General features: G+C 40.1%; 1 protein-coding gene across 3 annotated transcripts; it reads right to left on the bottom strand.

Annotated features, from left to right (window-relative positions):
* Positions 1 to 206: 206 nt before the first annotated feature.
* Positions 207 to 14,781, bottom strand: zbtb44 (zinc finger and BTB domain containing 44). 3 transcript variants are annotated; one of them, XM_035155284.2, is made up of 6 exons: positions 14,396 to 14,781; positions 9,785 to 10,891; positions 9,226 to 9,310; positions 8,636 to 8,787; positions 6,643 to 6,943; positions 207 to 4,197 (listed from the first exon to the last, which is right to left on the bottom strand). In XM_035155284.2, the coding sequence occupies exons 2-6, from the start codon at positions 10,851 to 10,853 to the stop codon at positions 3,798 to 3,800; spliced, it is 2,007 nt and encodes a 668-aa protein (XP_035011175.1). In that variant the 5' UTR covers positions 10,854 to 10,891; positions 14,396 to 14,781; the 3' UTR covers positions 207 to 3,797. The 3 variants fall into 3 exon arrangements, with proteins under 3 accessions (XP_035011175.1, XP_035011174.1, XP_035011176.1); XM_035155283.2 differs by having other exon boundaries at positions 14,172 to 14,780; XM_035155285.2 differs by having other exon boundaries at positions 4,027 to 4,197; positions 6,860 to 6,943; positions 14,172 to 14,781.
* Positions 14,782 to 16,698: the final 1,917 nt, after the last annotated feature.

Below are 16,698 nucleotides of genomic sequence, written 5' to 3'. Positions count from 1 at the left end.
CCTTTGGGGGTTTGGTAGTCACATGTAGTTTGACTGCTGGGGTTTGGTTCCTGAAACAAACTCATAAGAAAAAACATCAACTGAAGTTTGCTCATCTAGTCTTTTGAATTGTGCTCTAAATAAAACGATGTTGGATTTGTGATGATGCAGAAAATATTCTGAAATATATTACAGCAACAAATAACTTCAGACAAGTTTTAGACTTATTCTGACTTTTGGTTTTTTTTATTTATATTTTATACTTTTACAAAAGTGACTCTTTTTTAATAACAACAGGACTGCAAAGCCAGAACACTAGTAAAGATTCAGAACAACCATAAACCCGAAAAATACAGAGTGGTCTTGTCAGTTTTTAAAAGCCAGCTGTGGAATATGATCCAGTTTAAACACTCAACAGCACAAACATCAGTTCTCCCAATTCAATGTGCAGGTTGCATTGCTATCTGGGATGTTTTTGTACAGTTTCTCCAAACTACAGTTGAAATACAGTATCAAAGACACAAAATACAACATCTGTCTCAAAGCAGGTTGTAATCAAGTAGCCTACAGTATAAAGAATATGCAACATAGTATGAGTGTATATACTGCAAATTTATATATATATATGTATATATATATAAACATATACACACATTGCAGACAGTCACAAAGTGAAGACTACCAATGCCCCCCATACTCCCAGACTAAGGTGTTCTATTCACATTTAACAAGATTATCCAAAGGTGCCATGAAACAGCACCCATACAAAAGTCACCAAAAATATATATGCTGTTATGAAGAGCTACCAGTTTTTTTTCTTATATTTTCCACCTTTTAAATAAACCTTAAGGACTAGAAAACATATACAACATTGAGTGTATATTGAAAAGGCATGTCTTGTATATAATCAAGATATTTTCAAACATTGCACATAAAGGGATAACGTACAGAAAATAAGAGGGCATGCTGAACAACTGATCAAAGCTCTGCTGGATGAGGAGTCATCGACAAATAAGGCCTTGACGGAACGGATCACTAACTGAAGACATGCTCTCCACTTCACAGAACAATATGAACATGCAACTTTAGAAACAAAAAGAAAGGAGCTGAACAGAACCAGTCTTTAAATATCAAAGCCTCGTTCCTTGTTTCACAGGTCAAATGGGGTCCTCGCCTATTTGATTCACCTTCAGTCACATTTGAATGAAACAAAATGATACATTCTTTTTTTTTTCTATATATATATATATATATAATATAATTCATCATTCCAAAGACAAAATCAAAACTTTGAAAACACCACCTGTCCATTTATTGCACACCATTGGTTCACAAAAATATTTTGGGCACTTTGCGTTTCAACAAACAGCAGCATTTCATTATAAAAACTTTTTTATACAGACACCGAACACAACAGATGAAAAGCATGACGTACAAATGGAGAATAGAAAACATTTTTAAAATTTCGATATTGTGCAACTTGAGTTAATAGGTCCATTTACTAAGGCTAGCCTCTTAAAAGCACAACATCATACAGTGTTTTCAGGGCCGAAACAGCAGGAACCCTTTGCTAAATAGCATGGACCACTTGAAATGATTATCTCTTTCTTTTAATATGTGCAGATACTGATTGCCATGGCAAATCCCCAATGAGACAGAGGACATTTGGTCCTGTAGGAAAAGCTTGATATGTACCCAGATAAAAAGGGCAAATGGCACAACTTTGAAAAAGTGACGGACAGGCTGGGGCGGGGTAGCACAAGCTCTTATTAAGATAGGTCTCAATGGATTGCAATGAATGGGACACGGTCATTGATATTCCTGCCCTTCTCACAGCAATAGTCATCTTTACATTTACAATCAACCCTTCGTGAGAGGGCTTACATCCCGCTGTGAGAATCCTACATGTGGGCCATTAGCACTACTTTCAGGGGGCAACAGAAAATAAAAGCTTTCACTCAACAAGAAACCCATTCACAGTCAGTAGCATTCAACTCATGGATCATGAGCATCATTATCTTCTCCAAATACAGGCACACCACAGGAACACAGGTAACAGGAGTTGGAGGTTTGACCTAAAATCAGCATAAAAACATAAAATGAAATCAGAAACATCAACTGCCAAACAGTTGGAGGTGAAGGTTAAGCTCTTACCTAACACAGCAACGTATCATTTAGAATGATTCAACTCACAGTATTTGCATTCACACGACAGCACGCTCCTGCTGCTTCCAAAGCTATATCTTAACACAACGTGACCAAACATCCTTGTACTCTGAATTTCTGAATGAAAACTGGCCGTCACAGACAGCCTTCACAATCTGCCTGCACCACTTGCTGCAGGTTTAAGCTACATTTTAGTCAGGAATATTTTTCACAGAGTAACTTTTCTGTTTAAAAGACTGCTGGTGGGTCATCCCACTTTTGGGGAAACGTAATATTCTTGGGTTATCATCCAGAAAAAACATTCACTCAAGGATAAGAGGTTTGAAAAAAAAAAAAGAGAAGACAATCACGTTGTACCTTATTTAAACATCACTTCAACAGTCATGCAACGTCTTAGAACATCAGCAGTGTACCTCGGTTAATCAGGATAACCATAATCTGAATCAGATATCAATATGAATCAATATCTGTTACAAAGTGTGTTCAAAATGAAAAGCAGACCCAACTTCAACTAGGATGAAATGCTACATTACCACATCTTAGAACCCATTTGGGACCGCACTTTCAAACTCCAAATTTAAAATTCTTCTGACATAAAATTTGGTCATATTTTGTTTCAAAACAAAAAAATGCATCAGTGCTTATCTGAGTTTCTCTTTTTCTAAACTCTGTGAGTTTAGGTTTGATTTAACAACAGTGTTCATTAGAGATTAAAAAAATACTTGTAATATGTCAGAAAAATCATATACTACACAAACATCTAAAAGGGAATACTCTGTCAGTATCATTTCAAGATTTAAACATTTAAAATTGAAATGTTCTGTCTTGATATTGATTTTGAAAAATGCACATACACACACCTGACATATGTCACAACACCCAACATACACAGCATTCAAATAGTAAAACTACAGAACAAGCTATTGCAATATAGATAATATTGACATTTAACAGTTTGCCTATAGCGACGGCACTGAAGGAATAACAGAGTTTCTGCCCTTACAAACTAGCATTATCACAACAAATGAAATACAAGTATGTTTTTTTCTTTAGCTCAGTTAGCAGACTTGATTCGTCACTGTTGGCAAAGTCAAGACCTCTTCCTCCTCTATATGTTACTTTGTTAAAATGGGAACTCAGGCACTTTCCAAAAATAGGGCAAGGCTTGGATTTATAACAGACCTCAAATTGGCTAAGACAGAAATAATTTTACCTAGTGCTGCATTCATGTCATATGGGAAAAACAGCCACCTGAAAAATGACTTCAGAAATACTGCTGACTTGCTTATTCAGGAGATAATTGGGGTTTGGGGACAAACTGAACCCAGAGTTTGATCTACTGAAATCTCATATCACCGAATGATATCATAATTGCAAAGAAGACAAAGAAAATGATCATTTACTTTGCTGGAATTGGTTTGGTGTAAAACATTAACTCAAATAAGTGCATCTGACTTGCATGTGGAAAGCAAAACTAAGGCAACTGAAGTCTTCAGGTAACTTTTATCATGGGGTCATGATGGCTTCACATGATGACGTTTCAACATGTACACATGTCCAGTCGTCCCTGTCAGCCATCATGGCGCTCCGGCAGATATTCCCATATGACATGGCTGCAAAATAAGACATGATGAGCAAGTACAAGACTTGAATCATTCTATGGTAATAGAAACCATCTCCTTGGCCTGGGCGTGCTGCTGCTGCACTTCTTCAAACACCTCTGGGGAACTGCCACCTAGACTGTTGTCCATCTTGGTCTCCTCTGTCATGGCTGCCGTCTCGTCAGCGTCCATCTTGAGGGAGGCTTGGGCTTCCATGGGATCCAGTGGCTCGGGTGAAAGGAAGCCGGAGGAACTCTCACAATTCTGGGTAGAGGAGGAGACCTGGGAGATGACGGGCATCTGGACTGAGGAGGAGGATGAGGTGGCAGTGGTGGTGGAAGTGCTGCCTGGGTAGACTGGGTGATGCTGGGACTCCTCCAGCTCATACTGGACTCCCAGCACCTCCTCCTCCTCCTGTACTTGGCTCAGGTAGTCGGGCACGAGGAAATCACTGCAAGAATCGAGAGAATTTGTTGAGTTCACTGTGCATGATTTGGTTTCTGCAACACAACTCCATTGTAAATGCAGTGCAAATATCGAAATATCTACAGGAGGGCACAGAGGACATGATAAAGACAATTTATGATGTTGTTTAACTATGATTTCAAGATTTATTTTGTAATCTTGACATAATTAGCTTGATTTTTCATTACAAAAACAGTTTATTATAATGTCTCACATCTGACACAGTCCTGTAAAGCTTAATCAGTAGAAAAACTAAATCAATTCAAAGATATACACAATGTTTGGTAATATGTGTGTTGGAGTGGATATTTTCTTGTTATCATTGCCATAATAGGTTGAATTATATCAGCAACCAAATACAACATTTAGAAATTCCATTGTAGTAATCAAAGGATTACTGATATGGCACAAGATATTGAAAATACTGTAGGAAATTGACATTTTTTCTCTCAGGCCTGAGATGAAACAACAACATAACAAATATCACCCAAATGGCCTCTTTAGTGAGTGAGATCTCTTCATCTTGGACTAGTTCCTTTTACTCAGTGTCCCAAATGCTCAGATCTGAGTTTTCTGTCTTCAAATTTAGCATCTGATTTAGACCAAGTGTACTGACCAAGGGCAACTTAAATACACCAATTTTAATTCTATTTTAATAAATATACAACTGGAGACTGACTGTTGAGAATTTCACAAAGTAAAAATTCATGCCACATAAATTCAAAAGATAGTTTTCAAGGTCAAATGTTTCCGTGCAAACTTAGTAGTGATTACATTTTTTTATTTGATTCAGCTGATTTAACTCAAATTATTTTGGCAATCATTTGTTTGCAAACAAGTTTAACACAAGTAAACTAGAAGAGGAGATGATGACGATGAAGTGATTGATGATGACGATAAATGCTTTGGATAATGTCTAATTAAAAACTAAATATAGAAAAATCTGTGCTTGTTCTGCCTCACTCTTTTAAAATGCTGCATCATTTGATCTATGCATCAAAATAATCGGAACATGGATTGGTTTTCATTAAGTACACTTGAATTCCAATGACAGAGGCTCTAAAATTTGAGTGACCATGGTTCCAAACTAAAGTCACTCATTATTCAGAGTTATTAGTTGAGGGCCTGTGTTACTGTCGTCTGTGGCACAGACAACAGCTGAACCTGACAAACTGCACCAGCAATCAGCAACTTGGGGACAAATAGAGTGAAGTTAACTAATCTTTTTATATGAAGACTGGGAATGGGAGTCAACAGAGCGACTGGATAGTCAGTTTCCATATTACGATCTCAGGCTCAGGCCTTTTACTAAAAAACCTTTGAGGAGTCAATAGCCTGTTAAAAGTCCTTCTGACCTGTGAGAACCAAAGTTAAGTTAAGTCAAAAAGTGGAAAGGTTTAGTAAATAAAAAGAAACAAGCAACTCAGTCTATTTGGGTTGAGGAAAATTATTTCAAATAGAAACAAATCGACAAACAGAATCAAAGTTGTGTTTTGTGGGGATTGAATGACCGTACTCAAGTTTTCATGGTGCAACTCTCGTGAACAAAGTGCAGGACTATAAAAAGTGTGAGTCTAAATAACGCTGAAATATCAAAGGTGTTTCAGAACACTGGGTTACTTCACTCACTTCATTTTAAATCAAATTACCGACTTCATTGTCACATCAAATCGTGCTTGAGGTATTTGCCATCTCCTCTCAATGATGAATGTTACAGGAATAGTTCAGGGTTTTGGTGAATGCGCTCATTCAACTTCTTGCTAAGAGTTAGAGAAGACTGACACCGCTCTCATATTGAATTATTTATTGATTAAATATCAAAGCTACAGTCAGAAACAAAGGAAACAGCTCGACAGCCTCTATTTAAAAAGGCACCAAATCCACTGACAGTCTTCTCTGAAGTTCACAAGTTAACACATTATATCTTGACTGAACTGTAAGACCTCAATTCACCCAGCCAAGAAACATAACCCTTGGCAATTTTTCACTTCAGCTTTTGTTGATTAAATAAATGAGATATGTGTTAATTAGTGAACTTTAAAGAAGCTGATGGCAGATCGCGTCAGGCCTGCTGTTTCCGTCATAATGCTGCTGTTGGCCCCAGCTACCTATTTACCTTAAAGATATGAGAGTGCTGTCAACCTCCTCATCTGACTTTTGGGAATAAATATATTAAGTACATTTCCCAAAATGTCAAAATATTCCTTAAGTAAGTAAGTAAAATAAAAACTCTCCAATAAACAAAAGCCCAAAACTTCAGGTACACTTGATCTGAACATTCAAACCAACTGCAATCATCTCAAAAACAATTCTACACAACCAAAGTCAAATGAACCTCAGGTATTAGAACCTAAATGTAGTTATTTTCTAATCCATCTGAGTAGGTGAGATCTGAGTAAATAATGGGGGTCAGCGCCCCCGCACTCCTCACCTGCTCTGGAAGTAGTTTGCTAGCTCGGATGCCTCATGGTTCAGACTCCTCAGGTGTACAATTAAATTGCCAGAGTTGGTGAACATGGCGCCGCACGTTTTGCACTCGTAAATCCGCGGCTTGCGGATTATGTGTCGGGAGACCCTCATGTGGTGCTTATATTCACCGAAGGACGTGAATGTGGCGCTACATATCTGGCACCGGAAACAGCGTTTACCTTCGTGCTTCAGCCGATGCATCTTTAGGGAGTAGGCCCGTGTGAACTTTTTCCCACAGCGGTCACACTGGAAAGGCTTAATGCCTGAGGGAGGGTGAGAAACGCAAGGCTTAGCGGATCTGTACTGTAGCATCAAACAAGTGTTTGTATCCAAGTGTGTGCGTGCGTGTGTGTGTCTGTGTCTCTCTGTGTGTGTGTGTGTGTTTCAGCCTCAACCGTTTTCCAAATCAGTGTTTCCCAGAACAAAAAAGCCTCATGCATGCATTACTAAGCTCTACACAATATGTTGGAAAGTATAGTAAGCCAAAATCATTGAACCATTTATTGTGATCTCCATTAGCAAATATACCACTGATACTGAGAACATCAGTTAAATGTCAAGTTTTGGTTAAAACCAGTTAATGTGTAAATAATGAAAATATGCATGTTTTTCATATTTAACCTAACCTTTAATTTTCAACTTGCACAGACAAGGAACAAAACAAGTAGGTGGTAATATACTTAATCATGATAACGTAATGTAGTTTTAGTTATTTGAATGTCAATTAATACTTCAGCTCCTAAATATTATTAAGTGTTAAGGAGTAAACACTCAACTCTATGATAAATGCCTATTTGCCTCTACATACCACAGTGATGAAACTCACACATCTTCATCATCTTTAAATGTTTGCGGAGAGTTCTACATATTTCATGGCTAATGTGTCACTGTGATGTGCCCTTAAAACTGTCTGTCCCTTTATGGACATGTTTGCACTTCAGAAGTCTTATTAAACTATGTTCTAAGTTAGTAGACGTCTCAAACATGATAAAAGGAAATTAAGTTTCCTATCATATAGAATTTACCTGCTCTGTCATTCTTTTACTGAGTCATCAAATTGTTCATTTCATACATTTCATATATAGGTATAACTCCAACTGATTCCAAATGAAATGCTGCTTATGAATTATCTACAATGTAAATCACACTGGACCTTCACCATATCAATTTGAAATCGCTGCCATTGCAGGGTGATGACTGAAGGCTGAGAATATGATGCCTTTGGCTTTTGATAATAAAGTTTGGTTATCTCTAAAACCAAACTCAATTGTTACTGCACTTTCCACAGGTTAAGAAAGTATAACTCTATAGTATAAAAGTACAAATCTAAAAATGTTTTAAAAAGGAACTACTCTGACCTGAGCAGGTTTTGATCTCTCTCCCAGGCTGCATATGCTATTTATGGCACCTTTTTACAATCTTACTTAACGTCTGATGTAAATCAAATGTTGGTAATGTGAGAATAAATCCAACAGTGCTGTCATATTAGCGCCAACATAGTGCCAACATTGTAATCTGCATATGGTGAACACGGTATTTTTAGACGACTGAATCACAATGGATGTAATTTGGATTTTGTTTTAGAGAAAAACTAAAAAACAATTAACATCGAAATGAAACCTTTACAAACTTGTCTGAATAAGTACAAAAATTTATAATGACAAATATCACTATCGATTATCGACTGATTTGAACTTTTTTATTGTGACGACATTTTTGGTCATATTCAGCCCAGCCCTAGTTTACAGGTGTTGGGCAGCACTGCTGCATGTGTGTTATCTTGTTGTGGCTCCAAAGAGAGCTGCACAAAATCTGATGCATTGTCTTCATTGATGACAAAATAATGTGACTGCAAAAAAATATCTGAGGTTGTGGAGGTACACAGCAATGAGCTGATCAGGTCTCTGTTACCTGTTCTTGATCTCTGTTAATCTTAATCTCCTCATTTCACCTACCGGAGTGTATGAGCATGTGCTGCTTCAGATTTTGAATACGTGTGAATCGGACTCCGCAGGTTGGACACTGAAAGGGCCGATCAGGGCCATTGGTGCCTGGTCGCGCTGAAGGGCTGATATAGAGGTGGTATGGATACTGAATACCATCCAACCTGAAACACAGTCAACATCAAAATGATAATAAACCTGGTAAGTGCTCCAATAGTGAAAAAACCTGTTCCTATACAAATACTTAAATTACATCCATTTTGACAAGTTAACAAAAAGAACTATCTTTGTCTCTTCACATAAAAAATATCTTGATAGTTTAGAAATACAAATGGCCCACTACAGTCCATGTCAAGGAACTGGTAATTTAAAGAAACTAGTAATGGGATGTTTTTGGACAATGCTGAGATGTGACATGAGTCATTTATGCATTTCCAGTTAGAGGCCTTCACATTGAAAGTCTTCATATTATCGTGTGTCATGTCTTTGTCATTTAGATTTATTACCTACACAGGTGTGGCTCAGACAGCCAGTCATTTGTCTATATATTCTTTGCTGCCTGTGACTTGCGTCTTACTTCAAGTTGTAACAAATCATGATACCTTTCATCATCTTCCGCATGTCCTCCAGCGTTAGACGTGCTCTGCATTGACGGCAATCCCTCAGACACTCCCTCATCCATCGACCCTGAAGAGACAAATCAAAATTATTCATATGGTAGCTGTTTACTGAATTTCCGACTAAGGAAAGCATGTCATCTTGTATGAGGTTGGTCTATTACTGTAGGTCCTTTAAGGCTGATCCCTTATTTTAGCATTGATGCAGCTGGATACAAATCTGTTCTATTTAACAGTTGAGTGATCACTGTTTCCATTTTCCAACTGCTTTCGCGCCCCCGGACTAAAAAATGTTCCACTAACACCAACACAAAAACCCACTGGGGAAGGTTTGGTTACAAAGCGACGCTGTGGTAACTGGGTCAGGACACAGATTCTATTGTAATAGTGATAGATACAGCAACACGGATATGTTGTTTTTCTGTCTATATTTAACCATGTAACTCTCGACTGATAGTGAAGCATTTACTCTAGAAAGGCAACATTAAACATGCAGAAATAATTCTAAATGCTGTGGATGAGTGAATTAGGGAGAACAGCCCACCTATAGAGGAAGACTGTGGACTGATGAGGAGCTCCTCCTGGACCTGTTCACTCCCTGGCACCGTCTGCTGGTCACTCAGCGAACTCTGGGAGGCACTGACTGGTTGAGAGGACGCCTCTTGGACCTCCTCATCGCTGAGACGCTCCACCTTCACCCTCACATCTTCCTCTTCTGCTGGCACTGGCGACGACACTGCCTTGGAGCTCTCACACGACAGGTAGTCACTGAGCCGCCGGCCAACCACGACCTCTGAGGTCCCTGGAGCGCCCTGCTCTAAACAACGAGGGCTTTCCGGGAGCTTTGATTTGTCCGAGTGGAACCTTCGGTCGATGCCGAATGGGAAAGTCCATGGAAAGGCCAGGGAGGATTCCACAGGCTGGGCTGTGCTGTCTGAGAACGAGGGGGATGGGTTGGGGATCTGAGGGGAGGTGGTGACAATCTGTGTAGTGCATTTAAGAGGACTCTCAGGTGACGCCATTGTTACAAAGCTCTTGCGCTTCCGTCGCGATTCGCGGCATATTGGCACATTTCTCTCCATCACGCTACAGTCCGACGACACAGGTGAAACACTGCCGTCCAATGGCGTCAGGGCACAGTTTGATGAGGCACTCTCTTGTGCTGATTCATGTGGTTTTTCTGCTGCCATGTTGTTGTTGTTGTTGTTGTTGTTACCTGGGCTCCACAGAATACTTGACTTCATGAACTCTGAACATGTGCTCGCCACAGCAAACATCTGCATATAACTTGCAGCCGCCAGGACATCGATGATATTCTCGGTGCTGATGGAGAGTGTCGACGTGTACGCATATTCCAACAGAGGAGCGAAGCCACTAACAGTCACATGATGAAGGTCCAACACAAACTTTTCCTCCTCCTCTGGTCGGCCCACCAGTTTGGAGCGGAAGAATTCGCTGCAGCAGGCGAGGACCACTTTGTGGGCCAGGAAGAGCTTGTCTTGGACGCGGATGGTGACATCACATAGGTGACCCTCGTTGCGTAAAGCGTTCAGCTTCTCCAGCATCTCCTGGCTGTGGGAGGTCGAGCTGTGAGTGAAGGTTTTGACCCCCATGTTGGAGTCACTTCCTGACTCTGCACAGGAAGTGCGTCCTGCAGATGAGAAGCAAAACAAAAATTCTGTTCAGTTTGCAAAATTTAAACCATATGAACTAGTAAGAAAATATAAGAATATAATACAAATATTTTTGTTAAGCTTTGTTAATGTTTCCTGTCACGTACTTCACTGTATATAGCCATGCCAATATTTCAAATGGTTACTTAACTTAACACAGTCCAGGCCTAGCATTAGAGAAACAAGTGTGAAGTCACAAAGGACTCTCATAACCCACTCCATTAGAAATAAAGCACAAAGAGAAAAATAAGATTTCAAGTAGCACTCTAAAAAACACCAGCTCTATGGTAAAGTAAGGATGATACCAGTCAAATTCACTGTGGAAGGCAGTGGGCACACAGAGAGAGAAATACTATGGTGTTCTCTGAGGGGAAGGAAAGGTAAAGGGGGGGCATGGAGGACAAAATGCCAAGTTATGTAACAACAATCAAAGCAGATGCGCAGCGATGCGAGCCAGACCCATGTGGAGGCCAGTGCACTACAGGATGCTCAGCAGCTGTCTGAGAGACATGTGGATTCTTTGAGGCATGAGATTTTCCATCAAACAAAAGCTCATGTGAAGGGGCTCTCGCAGGGAGAGCGCACTCCCCTTCACACACACACACACACACACACACACACACACACACCAAAAGAAAATACTCTTGGGCTACGCTGGCCCAGTGAAAGCAAGGTGAATTATAGACCTGGGCCGTGGTGGTGCAACAAGAGAGTGCCTAGTCTGAACCAGCAAACTGGGGTGATAGAAAAGAGCTTTGATTTCACTGTGCGGTTTTCATATGGCTGTAATGTGTCCTGAAGGAGATTTATTTATATACATGAGCTCTATTAAGTTATTCATGACAGAACTGGATGTCCTTTCAAGTACATGAACCTGAGAAAGAAGTTGTATATTTTAAGTAAAACTATCTTAAAAATTGCATCTGCAAGAAGTCTTCAATTCTGCTGTGAAAAAGGGTTAGGGTTAGGGTTAACTTATACAAAGGTTGACGCCAATGTTACATCTTGAGAGTCCATGTAGTGACTCCAATATACATGACTGATTACATTAGTACCCTACTTGCTTCACTATAAAGCTACAATTTAATGACCACAAAACCATCACAATGAATATTGTGGTGACAAATTAATCCGCGGCAGCTTCTCAACTTCTTTGCAGAGTGTTTCTGTTTCACTTCACTGAACACTAAGCACTTTTCTTTCTTCTTGGTGTCAGAAAAAAAACAAGGTATTAGAAGACATCACTGGGCCAATTTATACACTCGCAGATCAAGTGATTGATCAATGGATATGTGACTAAGAGTCAACAATAACACTAAAAACTCAAATCCTAAAAAAATATGATGATGGTGATGGAGCTGGAGCCTGTACCACAAAGTGAGAAAAGTGAGCTATCAGCTATCTTTGGGCTTATCTCTGGTTTGTGGGATCATGTAGCTGGCTCACTTTTGACTAAGGTAGATCACCGTGGTAACTTATGCTGCAGGGATACAGATTTATTTTACTCGGTACATGCAAAAAGAATAAGACTTTACACTTTCAGGTCTCTGTGAACAAACCAGTTAAGATCTGCACCACTTACAAAAAAATGCCAGCTGGTGTTTCAACTGAGTACAACAACTCCACTGGGTTAGGGTTGAGCACAAACTACACTGTTTGTATTGAAGGAACATAAGCCAGACATCTGCAGGCAGCTGGCTCGCTAGTGTTCGCTTCTAAGTAGGGACAGACTGCTACAGCTTCTTATCTTAACAAATCTCTTCACCAAATTCAAACTGAGGGCTCAGATAAATGAGTCTTTTTATTCTGTCCCTCTATGTGATCTCTAGAGTTGTAATTTCCAGACATAGCCAACTTGCAAAGGTGCCTCATTGACTAAAGTATTTACACATCACAGTAGGTTGCTCAGCTCAGTTTGAAGAATATGCCTCCCCAGGAGCTTGTATCATTTGGTTTGGCTCTTAAGGTTATCTGGGTGTAATTGGCCCATCATTGACAATTCTGGATAACCAGTATCATATAGCTGGGATCTGTACCCTGTAGAAAGGACACTTTCATCTGCTTATGTTGGGGTTACCTGGCTTGACAGAGCCCAACATTGGTTGTTGAAAGTCCAGGGGATTCAAATAACTTCAGGATAGTGAGTATTTTTTTGTCTGGTGATGAAACAAACTAATATGAATATGATGTGCACAAAAAAGCTACAGGTTATCTTTATGCTGCCAAAAGAGAGACGAAAAGAAAAGCCGTTCAGTCAAATTCATGCTTCTTCGCACAATGAAAATGCAGCAACAATCTGAATGTTGACACTTTGATGGGATTTCTGTTTTAAAAAGCCAGAGAACAGAAAAAACATCTGGACTGATGTGTAAAAACTGCAATTGCTATTATTAATGGTCACTTTAAAATAAACCCTTTGTAGAAAATGATAGCTCAATCTTTTCGGTGACCATATTGATCAGCAGTCACAGCTATTGACAGTTTCCTATTATGTTAACCTGGCCTAACCCGTGCCGAGCCGCTAAGGTGACCATGGTGATCAACCTAAGTGAGCCCCTCCCTCCTGGTACCTGGGATCAAGTTCGGGGTGGGGGGGGACAGACTCCGACAAAACTAACGGAAACCCTCAATAAAGCCCCCAGACTCCAGAGACTTTCACTCTGTTTACATCACGGACAAGCAAGTGACCACAGGCGTTTGACAGAAACATGTGTTGGTGGTCTGATAGTCAAAGAGCTCACAGACACGAAAAGCCTGTGTTTATGTGTGTGTGTGCACAGGCACATGGACAAAGTGTCAGGCGATCGAACTCCCGATCAAACTCCTGTTTCCAGCAACAATCACAGCTTAGCAGACACCAGCTAACAGAGTCAAGTTAGTAGGTCAAAACAAAAGCACATCCGTTTTTCACTGTCAAAATAAAACACGCCTATTGCGACCCTTTAAGCTTAGTATACAATTTAACAATGATTTTAGACATTATATATTTACACTATAACACACATTTTTATGACTCCACAAATTAAGGTGTAATCGTTACCAACCATGTGGTAGTAATACAAAAGTCGATAATAATCATGTTTTCACCACTTATTTGTAGACCCATTGTCCTCTTCTTACAAATAAAACTATTCGTGTGCTATGTTATGTTCTAGATTTTTCCACTTTGTTAATTGGTGCATAAATACAGCATTTAAAAACACTAACAGTTCACAAACACAAAATGACCAAGTGGCAAAAATAAGAAATTCAATTTACCCCATTTATTTTGAAGTCGGTTTAGCCACATCCCCGGTTTGACCGCGGATAACCCTGCTCTCATTAGCTACTGATAGCCACCAGGCTAGCGCTAGCCAGCGCACCGCGGAGCTATCTGATGGTTCCGTTTTCTTGTGTCGACACTTGGACAACGACGCGGCCCGACACACGCGTGGACTGCGGGGTTATCGTAATCCCGCCGACGGTGGGGGAAAAGAGTTTACCTGGTGGGGGGCGGCCTGCGATAGCGGCTGGGCCTCGGGATGCAAACGGCTCGGCTGACAAAAGCAGCGGCGGTCGGTCGGTCGGTCGGAGCCCGCGGTGCGCGCTGCTGCTGCTGCACACCGCTCACCCTCAGTCCCTGCACTGCCTCTCGGGCAGCTGTCAGCCTGCCACCCGCCAAACCTCACGGTCCGAATGACGCCGACGTGAATTCACATCACAACCCGCCGGTGTTGAAAGTTTCCGAGGTGCTGGTTTAATCCTTTGTGCTCCCCGCTGTTCTCTCTGCGCTGTGTTTGTATCCCCACAATGCAACGCGCATCCCTCACTGTACCGTACTGTAAGGAACAGGAAGCGTCACATTCAGCAACATGTACAACAGCACTCACACAGTTGCTCAGGGATTCCCACTGTTTAGACCAACTCACATGGAGCTTTTGTTAATGTGTTAAATCCATTCATATATTTCTTTACCTCATATCATCGTATATATTTCTTGTTATATATAGTTTACATTTTTTCATCCAAATTCATTGTCATGATGAAAAAGGACCTTCTCTGGATATTTAGGCCAGATTTATGATGTCCACCCCTGGAGTACATTGTCTGATGTCCATATGAACTGAGCTCATGCACAACAATGAGACACTGATAAGTCAAATTCAAACGCTTCCCCTTTATTTGACAGCAATGCAAGCAAGGGCAGGTACAGTGAAGGGCAAAGAGTGAAGTCAGCAGGCGGGGACACAAAGCAAAATGCAGCAAGCCCGAGGTGAAGTCCAAAAATCAAGCAAAAAGTCAAAACCGGGCAGGCAGTTAAAGGTTAAAAAACTGAGTGAGAACTCCAACTGGCACGATAGACAATCAAGCAGTTACAGTGAAAGTGGACCAGGATATATTCGGGATTAATGAGGGAATGGAAGAAAGAAAAGGCTGACTGGATTTAGTGCAGTTGAAGTATTCAATCTTTTACCCAAGTAAAAGTCCCGCATGAAAAATCATATTGGAAAGTTTATTGAGTATTAGGAGCCGGTTTGAACCGGGTCACCAGATAAATTAGCGGGGTCGTGAGATGATTCGTGAAAGAGGAAATAATAAAAAACTAAGTTCTGATACAAAAATCTGTTTTCAGTTTTTGCACTTTTACTCTAATCTTTCATTTTTGGTGAGAGATTAGATCATGTTGAGTTTTTATTGGAATGAAACCATGTGAGAAGTTTAGAGGGGAAAATGATTATTTGTTGGAGCTGTTAACTTACCGACATCTGAAATGTGACTCTGACTTCACACTGCTGTTTGTAAGACCGTTGGAAGCCAAAAGGTTGAAAATGACTGGTTTGAAATGTATTTTAAAAGCTTACTTCTTGATCCACAGTGTAAAATCTCCACACTAGAATTAACCAACTACATCTGTCACATAAATGTAGTGTCATAAAAGAACAGAATAAAGTAGCATAAAAAAAATATAATGAAATGAAATTACTATACCTCAAAATGGTACTTATGTGAAGAGTAAATGTTACTTTCTACCACTGCAAGAAACAGTCAACATGACAAAGAAGGAATGAATCAGAATGAATTGTGGCAGACTGTCTGTAGTCTCCTTCCAGTGTGGGTTAGGGTTATGGTTAGGGTTATGGTTAGGGGTTGTAGTGGGGGCAGTGTTTTTAAGGTGCACTGATGTCAGTGACAGACCTTTAACAATAGATAGCAGTAGTCGTTTGTATTTTCTAATGTTTCATATTAGACATCCAACCCGTTTTTTCCATTTTCGGGAAGCTTGATGTACTGTGTGGGTGGATGATGGAATTAGTCTGTGATAAATATACTGCTACATTTTCAATAACCCCAAACCAAATTCTGTAAATGATATTATGGCCATAGTAGAATTTGTAATGCATTATGTTTTTCACATGTACCAAGCTCAGACAGATGTGAATAGAATAAGACTGGCATTTAAAATAGGAAATTAAGTAGTTGCCTGTTGGTTCCTCCCTAACCGCAGCTACTGATTTTTTTTTTGCACCGCTCTCTAAGTCTGGGCAGAGAAACTGTTCCAGTGTGGGAGGATTCTTACAACACATCTTAAGGGGTTTCACTTTGTAAAACGTGCAGTGAAGTCTGCCTCGCCCAGCTGTTAAAAGCTGTCGACCCACCTAAAAGATTCCATTAGTCTGGCCTACAGTGGCAGGTTTTAGTGTCCCGTAACAGAGTGCTCTGGAAAACGTAAACGTTTGTGTGGAATTTATTGGTCATTTTAAAGTATGGCTCCCCCTGATAGTGGCACCATTATTGATGTAATTGC

This window comes from Hippoglossus stenolepis, chromosome 4 (assembly GCF_022539355.2).
Source record: "Hippoglossus stenolepis isolate QCI-W04-F060 chromosome 4, HSTE1.2, whole genome shotgun sequence".
In the NCBI taxonomy this organism is placed as follows: Eukaryota; Metazoa; Chordata; class Actinopteri; order Pleuronectiformes; family Pleuronectidae; genus Hippoglossus; species Hippoglossus stenolepis.
This window is presented reverse-complemented; position numbering and strand designations above follow the sequence as displayed.